This window comes from Lethenteron reissneri, chromosome 63 (assembly GCF_015708825.2).
Source record: "Lethenteron reissneri isolate LAM-NWPU_2019-01 chromosome 63, ASM1570882v1, whole genome shotgun sequence".
Lineage (NCBI taxonomy): Eukaryota > Metazoa > Chordata > Hyperoartia > Petromyzontiformes > Petromyzontidae > Lethenteron > Lethenteron reissneri.
The window spans coordinates 1,274,302-1,283,571 of record NC_083841.1 but is presented as its reverse complement, the minus strand read 5'-3'; the positions used below and the strand labels follow the sequence as shown (position 1 = coordinate 1,283,571).

Below are 9,270 nucleotides of genomic sequence, written 5' to 3'. Positions count from 1 at the left end.
CCTGAGACTCACAGGGGAGCCTTAGTCTGGCTCCATGAGCCTCACTCATTAACACTGAACCCTGAGACTCACAGGGGAGCCTTAGTCTGGCTCTATGAGCCTCACTCATTAACACTGAACCCTGAGACTCACAGGGGAGCCTTAGTCTGGCTCTATGAGCCTCACTCATTAACACTGAACCCTGAGAATCACAGGGGAGCCTGAGTCTGGCTCTATGAGCCTCACTCATTACCACTGAACCCTGAGACTCACAGAGGAGCCTTAGTCTGGCTCTATGAGCCTCACTCATTAACACTGAACCCTGAGACTCACAGGGGAGCCTGAGTCTGGCTCTATGAGCCTCACTCATTAACACTGAACCCTGAGACTCACAGGGGAGCCTGAGTCTGGCTCTATGAGCCTCACTCATTAACACTGAACCCTGATAATCACAGGGGAGCCTGAGTCTGGCTCTCTGAGCCTCGCCCTCTGTCACGTGGTCTCTCCCCGGGCCAGTCACGTGGTCCTGGAGTCACGTGGGGTCCCTTCACAACCACCCCCAAACTCTGTGCATCTCTTCCTCGTCGCCTCCGTCTCTCTCCTCCCTCTGTCTCTCCTCTGTCTCTCTCCGTTGTCTCTCCTCCTCTGTGTCTCTCTCCTCCTCTGTGTCTCTCTGTCTCTCTCCCCTGTCTCTCTCCGCCGTCTGTCTCTCCTCCGTCTCTCTCCTCTGTCTCTCTCCTCTGTCTCTCCTCTGTCTCTCTCCGCCGTCTCTCTCCCCTGTCTCTCTCCGCCGTCTGTCTCTCCTCCGTCTCTCTCCTCTGTCTCTCCCCTGTCTCTCTCCTCTGTCTCTCTCCGCCGTCTCTCTCCGTCTCTCTCCCCTGTCTCTCCCCTGTCTCTCTCCGCCGTCTCTCTCCTCCCCTGTCTCTCTCCTTGTCTCTCCGCCGTCTCTCTCTGTCTCTCTCCCCTGTCTCTCCTCTGTCTCTCTGTCTCTCCGCCGTCTCTCTCCGCGGGCCGCGAGCGACGCGCGGCCTCGCCATGGCCGACGAGAGCACGGAGCCCGGCGCTGGCGAGGCGGCGGCCGAAGTGGCGGCGACTCCGACTCCGCCTCTGCCGGGCGCGAGGAAGAAAGGTGGGTGGGGTGGTTGTGGTGGTGGTGGGAGGTTGTGGTGGTGGTGGAGGTGGTGGTGGAGGTGGTGGTGGTGGTGGTTGTTGTGGTGGTGGAGGTGGTGGTGGGTGGGGAGTTGGTGGTTGTGGTGGGTGTGGTGGTGGTGGTGGATGGGGAGGTGGTGGTGGTTGTGGTGGAGGTGGTGGTTGTGGTGGTGGTGGTGGGGGAGGCCATGTTGGATAGGGAGAGTGGCCCAGAAGACCGCCAAGGCACACGAGGGGGTGGGTGACCATCACCACGCCTGACCGCCTTTGTCTCTCCCCCGTGGCGTGCCGATGTTTACCGCACCAGGTACTGTGCTCATTTGAGTCTGAGTCGACCTAAGTGGGAGGTGTCCCAGACCCGAGTCGGATAACCCGCCACTGATGTTGGCCGTGAGTGGGAATCCAACTCGGGTCTCCGGGCGCCCCACACACAACACCGCCTTCACGTGGCGGGGACGTCGGCTCGGCGCCTGTGCCAGGCTAGGTGCACTTTGTGGCTGCCACGTGAAGTGTCGAAGGCTCGCTGCTGGCAGGAGATCACGTGACAGACCCAGCAGGTGGCACGGGTCGACTGACTGTATGACCAGCAGATGCACCACCTGTGCCCCCTACTGTGCCAACTCGCTGTGTTTTAGCCACGCGGCGCTCCGCTCGTTGTTGTGAGCGTCGCTTCTCTGCCCTCTGTTGTTGTTGTTGTTGGAGGGCGACTGCCTCCAACTGCCCAGCAGCGTCCTTCACTCATTTGTAGAGGGGCCACCAGGGGCCTCACTAAAGGCCACCAGGGGCCTCACTAAAGGCCACCAGGGGCCACACTAAAGGTCACCAGGGGCCTCACTAAAGGCCACCAGGGGCCACACTAAAGGTCACCAGGGGCCTCACTAAAGGTCACCAGGGGCCACACTAAAGGTCACCAGGGGCCTCACTAAAGGCCACCAGAGGCCACACTATAGGCCACCAGGGGCCTCACTAAAGGTCACCAGGGGCCTCACTAAAGGTCACCAGGGGCCGGACTAAAGGCCACCAGGGGCCTCACTAAAGGCCACCAGGGGCCTCACTAAAGGCCACCAGGGGCCTCACTAAAGGTCACCAGGGGCCTCACTAAAGGCCACCAGGGGCCTCACTAAAGGCCACCAGGGGCCTCACTAAAGGCCACCAGGGGCCTCACTAAAGGTCACCAGGGGCCTCACTAAAGGTCACCAGGGGCCGGACTAAAGGCCACCAGGGGCCTCACTAAAGGCCACCAGGGGCCACACTAAAGGCCACCAGGGGCCTCACTAAAGGCCACCAGGGGCCGGACTAAAGGCCACCAGGGGCCACACTAAAGGCCACCAGGGGCCTCACTAAAGGCCACCAGGGGCCACACTAAAGGCCACCAGGGGCCTCACTAAAGGTCACCAGGGGCCGGACTAAAGGCCACCAGGGGCCACACTAAAGGCCACCAGGGGCCTCACTAAAGGCCACCAGGGGCCACACTAAAGGCCACCAGGGGCCTCACTAAAGGTCACCAGGGGCCACACTAAAGGCCACCAGGGGCCTCACTAAAGGCCACCAGGGGCCACACTAAAGGCCACCAGGGGCCTCACTAAAGGCCACCAGGGGCCACACTAAAGGCCACCAGGGGCCTCACTAAAGGCCACCAGGGGCCGCACTAAAGGCCACCAGGGGCCACACTAAAGGCCACCAGGGGCCTCACTAAAAACCCCCAGGGGCCACACTAAAGGCCACCAGGGGCCACACTAAAGGCCACCAGGGGCCTCACTAAAGGTCACCAGGGGCCTCACTAAAGGTCACCAGGGGCCGGACTAAAGGCCACCAGGGGCCACACTAAAGGCCACCAGGGGCCACACTAAAGGCCACCAGGGGCCTCACTAAAGGTCACCAGGGGCCTCACTAAAAACCCCCAGGGGCCTCACTAAAGGCCACCAGGGGCCACACTAAAGGCCACCAGGGGCCTCGCTAAAGGCCACCAGGGGCCTCGCTAAAGGCCACCAGGGGCCTCACTAAAGGCCACCAGGGGCCTCACTAAAAACCCCCAGGGGCCTCACTAAAGGCCACCAGGGGCCACACTAAAGGCCACCAGGGGCCTCGCTAAAGGCCACCAGGGGCCTCGCTAAAGGCCACCAGGGGCCTCACTAAAGGCCACCAGGGGCCTCACTAAAGGCCACCAGGGGCCTCGCTAAAGGCCACCAGGGGCCTCGCTAAAGGCCACCAGGGGCCTCACTAAAGGCCACCAGGGGCCACACTAAAGGCCACCAGGGGCCACACTAAAGGCCACCAGGGGCCTCGCTAAAGGCCACCAGGGGCCTCACTAAAGGCCACCAGGGGCCTCACTAAAGGTCACCAGGGGCCTCACTAAAGGTCACCAGGGGCCTCACTAAAAACCCCCAGGGGCCTCACTAAAAACCCCCAGGGGCCTCACTAAAAACCCCCAGGGGCCTCACTAAAGGTCACCAGGGGCCACACTAAAGGCCACCAGGGGCCTCACTAAAGGCCACCAGGGGCCTCACTAAAGGTCACCAGGGGCCTCGCTAAAGGCCACCAGGAGCCTACTGTCTACCCCCTGTCTCTGCACCCCCCCCCCCACCCTGCCATGGCCCCCACAGTGGACGTGCTGCTGAAGGCGGTGGGCGACGCTCCCATCATGAAGCAGAAGAAGTGGTCCGTGGAGACGGGGAAGACTGTCGCCTGGATCATCCAGTTCGTGCGCAAGTACATCAAGTGTGACGCCGCCGACTCGCTGGTGAGGGCACCTCCTGGTCCCCAGGGGCCTTGCTACCCTGGCCCACATCCCTTTCACCAGCCCCGGGCCCCAGGGGCCAAAGCAGTTTGTGCAGCCTGTGCCATTCAGCTTGTGCCGTGCAGTCTGCGCTGTTTAGTCTGTGCTGTGTTGCCCCGTATTATCTGTGCTGATTGTTTTGTTGATCTCGCTTCAGTTTCTCTACGTGAATCAGTCGTTTGCTCCGGCTCCAGACCAAGATGTGGGAACTCTGTTTGAGGTGAGGGCCAGTTTGACTCGGAACTTGACACGAGGAGTAGCACTCCCACTAGCACTCTTACTCGCGTTGCAACTAACACGCACACAATTATACTCGCATTACCACTCACACTAACCCTAGCTTTTAACGTGAGCGTTATAACCACCACAAGCTGTAACACCAGCACTAATACTAACGTGAGCATTAACACCACCACTAGCTGTAACACTAGCACTAGCATTAACATGAACATTAACACCACCACAAGCTGTAACACCAGCACTAATACTAACGTGAGCATTAACACCACCACTAGCTGTAACACTAGCACTAATACTAACATGAGCATTAACACCACCACTAGCTGTAACACTAGCACTAATACTAACATGAGCGCAACACTAATGTTAACTGTTGTTGTACAGTAAATCGTCGTTTAACGTGCTAGCAGTGGACGCGATTCTGAAAAGTGCCGCGTTGAGCGAAAGACGTGTCAAGCGAGAACAATGTCCACGTCGCCGATGTAACAGCGACCAAGAAGTTTGGCGAGACACGATGATGTCACTACTACGACTACTCTGCACGCCGCGCAGTAAGATGGCGAAGGGTAACAAAAAGCCGAGGGGCCACCGCGTTTCTGCCGTATCGCTCCACGTTACCATGTCGCTGCACCGCTCAGCTGCGCGGCTCAAGAAAGTTGTTCGTCATTGACCACTCAGAAACCGCGTAATAACGGTGAACATTCCACGTTGTAGCGGTGCTCGTTCTAAGTTATGATGGCGCAGCGCGTTCTGCGTTATGACAGCGGGCGTTCCGCGAAAAGTATTTCCTGCTGATAGTACCGCGTTGTTGCAAAAACGTGTCGTGTAAACGCCAAGCGTGAAGCGAGGACTTACCGCTCAGGGGCCTCTCAAGGGGTCAATAAAACTCTTAACTACGAATTGTTTTATATTTTACCAGGTAAGGCCCACTCAGCTGTGTAGCTCATTTTCAGCAGCGACCTGGTTATCACAAATGACAGCTCAACGAAGTGGCTCGTTACATGGAAATTTCTAGCAGCTAAATCCTCTAAACGCGTGTTTATAAATATGGTGAGAAAAACCGGAGGACCCGGAGACAAATCCATGCAGCAGCAGGCGCCTGGGGTCGGGATCAAACCCACGACCTCCTGTGCACCAGGCTAGGTAGTCAAAATCTCGCCACCGTCTTAAGTAACACGTGCCATCGTATCACCGAGCGCTCTGCTGTGTATCCCCGCAGTGTTTCGGCAGCGACGGAAAGTTGGTTCTACACTACTGCAAGACGCAAGCGTGGGGTTAACCAACTCTACTTCTTCTTCTTCGTCCGGATCTCCTCCTCCTGCAGATCAACCGGTCTCAACACCCCCCCCCCCCCCCCCACCTCGGCTCCATCCTCTTGAGAAGTCGTCCTGATGGGCGTAGTAGCCACTTCAGATATCGTCGCTGTGGGTTTTAGAACGGGGTATGTATATTGAACTTTTTTCACGCCGTACGGAGCCAACCTCACGAATCGGAGGTGCGGGGGGGAGGACAACAAACTAAACACAAAAAACTGTTTTAAAGAAATCAGTTTTCAATCTCGACTAAACGTGCGCGGCTCGCAGTGGCTTCCTAATATCGACAGGAGCGTTCCAGACGGCCGCAGAAGTGCATCTGATAGCGTGCGATGCGGTGACCGTCTTTGTTCGATGGTAGACCGGAGTTCGCGTGATGATGGTTTATGCTCCTTGACGAGATCGGCAAGGTGTTGTGGTTAATTTGTGGTGAGCACTTTGTGTGTAACGAGCGCCACCTTGTACGAGGTTCGCCGCTGATTGGGCATCGTCGGTAACACGGAGACTACGCCACCCGCCGCCTGTGCCGCAGCCTTGGCCGTCTTGAGTTGGGGGACCGCTTTGTGGGATGTCAGCAGTGGTTGGACTTTGGAAAGACTGGCCTCTACCGTGGGAATGTGGAATTTCCATCGCTGGCTCAGTGCTGCCAATGGGGCAGGGAGACGCATAGAAACACACAGCCACAGGTTATTGCAGCTGCTTTGTCAATCACCGCTGGATGAATACCTTCCCACATCAGCCACACAGTTACGATGGTCTCTGAAGTTTTAGGTGTGCGAGTTTTATTTGTGTGTCGTGTAGCGGTCAGCGCTACGCCGCACTATGAACACGGCGACTCGAGTTTGATTCCCGCTCACGGCCAACACCAGTGACGATCATCTGAACCGGTCCTGGGCCTCCCCTAGGTCGACTCTGCCTCAAATAAGTATCTGGTGTGGTGTGTAAACATTGCGACTGGGGAGACAAAGGCGGCCGGGCGTAGTGCTGGCCACCCACCCTCTCGTGCGCCGTGCCGGCCTTCGTAGGTTCTGCTATTAGCTAACAGCACTTTCCCCAACAGCCTGTTAAGGCTATTCGGGGCATCTCTGTCTTTGTGTGTGTGTATATATTGTAATTGATATAGTCATCACATTGACTTAAGAAAAGTACGTGGGCTTGGGAAGGACTCAACTAAAATAAAGCCCACGAGCACAACGAAGTGGCTTTTGTGGCAATTTATAGCAGGATCCAAATACTCTAAATGCACATTGATTCTAAATGTGGAGGGGAAAGTCGGGGGACCCAGAGAAAAAATTACGTGACCATGAAGAGAGAGAGGGACACACGCAAACTGACGACCTCCTGTATACCAGGCGAGGTAGTTAACATCTCCTAGCCACAGCGGGGTCACGTGATTGGACGTGACGATAACCGCCGTTCGTGGCTAGAGATGGAGCGGCAGCCAAAGGGGAGAACAACAACCGGCAGGGCAACCACCACGGAGATGGAACGGTGAAATCTGCTCATCGCGAGGCCACGAAGTTTATGGCAACGAATTTGGGAGGCCTTCATCCGCCAGTGGATAGAGCTTGGCTGATGATCAAGGTGTACTGTATATATATTTATTTTAGTTTCACACCTCTCCATGGAGGTAGTATCATTTCCGTCGATTGAAACGGTCACCGGATGGAATGTGTCGGTGGACCTTTTAATGGTGTTCCCTCTTATTGGTGCTCATCAGCATGACTGGGCCTCCATCGTTGTGGATCTGGGCTTGAGTGAGGTTCACTTAAATTATAAGTCATCAGCAGGGCATGGCCACTGCATGCAATTGTATTTACTCAAATGAGCAAAGGGGCGGCACTCACCTCTGTTGACTAATCCAGCGATGGAAATTCCTTGTTACCATGGCGAGGGCCAGTATGTTCGTAAGATGACCATGGGTGTTGGCTTCACACGTGGAGGGGAGGCCGGGTGGCTTGGAGGTCGGAGAAGCTGAGCCAGCACCGCTGAGTTTCTGGGTTCCAGTCCGGGTTTCGGTCGTCTTGTGATTACACCGGGTTGTCAATCGTAGTGGGGCTAATGATCTCGGCCGGGTCAGCAGTAACTTGCACCAAGGTCCATGTATTCACCTGTGGAGCTTGAGACTCGCACAGAGATGCAAAGACTCGCATAGGCTTGGTTCTGATGAAACTGGGTTCTTGAGTGCATTAAGTTGATGTTCTCAGCCCCGGTCACCAACGGCTGCACACACAAAAACCCCGATCGCATCACGTTTTATTCTGCACTGAATTTGGCTAAGTCCAGTTCTGAGAATTAAAAGTTTGACCGCCACGCGACGTAGATCACTCTCGTATCGCGGAGCGAGCGGGAAAGTGCCACTCACCACTGTGTATGGACCCGAGTTCCACTTGGAAGAATCAGAAAGGGATCTCGGAGGTAACTCTGTGATATCCGCTTCCGTGGGCCGTTTAACATTGCGAAGGATTGGTTGGCACTGCTCTTGCCATATTTTCCGAACGCATTCTTCATTCCGTGATGATGCGACACCCGTCTGGTAAGAAAATATAATTTTGTTTAAATGTGAATACGATTGCAGGCCGGGTCCCCGCTTTAACGACGCCACAATGGGTTCCTGGAAACCCCGTCCGTCGTAAACCGGACTCCTCTATTCCCAGCGGCGGTAGAAGCAGTCGACTCGTCACTTGCCGATGTCGTTTTATTCCTTCTCTCGGCCCTATTCAACCGGCTTTGATCGGCAACAATCCACAAAAATACTCGAGAATAACAAAAGGCTCCGCGCCAAGTCGCATCGGAAACCAGACTGACTCTGTTCGAGCGTTGTTCGGAGTCGTGTCAGAAGGTGCATCGTTAACCCAGTTTCTTCGTGGTAAATCGATCCGTGGTGGTCATATCTAACCGTCGTCATCGGGAGACCGCCTGCACATCACTCGGTTCTCAGTTTAGTCATCCCGGAGTGATGGTGGCGGTGATTGCGGTTACCCCGAGGGTGATGTCGACGGTGCCGATGGTGCTCCTTGTCCGTGCTGATATCGGTTTTTCCATTCCTGGGGGTCATCATCATCAGCGACGCAGCCACAAACTTGGTGACATTTGCTTGTCGCGGGGTTGTTGAGGTATTACGGAAGGAAAAAAAGTATGCATCATTATTAATATTATTGTAAAAAAAGAACGCTTGTAAAGACACTGGCTTGTAAATACAATTTGCGTTTCAATTATGTGCCAAGGTGCGTGATTTGTTTTTACTCGCGTACGAGTCTTTTTCATCATCCCGAGGAGCGTCCGTGCGGCCCAGCGAGAGCTGGGTTGTGGCTCTGCGTCCTTGCCGTGCGCGCAGAAACGCACCTGGGAGTCGCACGTTGAGTCGCGCCCGGCTGGAGGAGTTGGGACGAAGCCGCCTGTTGCCACCGCCAAACCGCAGTGTGGAATTTGTGTGATTCTCCCCCTGTTCTGCAGTGTGGACAGATGTCATTACTGATACGTTCCATTGTTTAGTCTGTGCCCTCATTCTATGGGAGCGCACTCTGTGTGTCGCAGATAAGCGAACGTTTCTGAAACTATTTATTGTTACTATAATTATAAAGGTATCGATTGACGCAGCGTTAAACGGATGCTGTTAATTTTCATCGATAATGATCGTCCCGTCAGAACATTTTTTTAAAAAATGTTATAACATTTAAATTGTTATAACAGATTTAATTTAATTTGTTATAACACATTTAATGTTCTGACGGGACGACCGCAGGGCGAGCGCCATGTTGACTTGTTTATTTTTCATACTTTGATACTGACACACAGGGTATCGCAGGATAT

At 55.1% G+C, this 9,270-nt stretch overlaps 1 protein-coding gene across 2 annotated transcripts; it reads left to right on the top strand.

Moving 5' to 3' along the window:
• Nucleotides 1-528: 528 nt before the first annotated feature.
• Nucleotides 529-8,677, top strand: LOC133358836 (ubiquitin-like protein ATG12). 2 transcript variants are annotated; one of them, XM_061577285.1, is made up of 5 exons: nt 529-846; nt 894-1,108; nt 3,732-3,868; nt 4,062-4,124; nt 5,364-8,677. In XM_061577285.1, exons 2-5 carry the CDS (start codon nt 1,015-1,017, stop codon nt 5,421-5,423), a joined length of 354 nt encoding a protein of 117 aa, XP_061433269.1. In that variant the 5' UTR covers nt 529-846; nt 894-1,014; the 3' UTR covers nt 5,424-8,677. The 2 variants fall into 2 exon arrangements, with proteins under 2 accessions (XP_061433269.1, XP_061433268.1); XM_061577284.1 differs by having other exon boundaries at nt 529-1,108.
• Nucleotides 8,678-9,270: the final 593 nt, after the last annotated feature.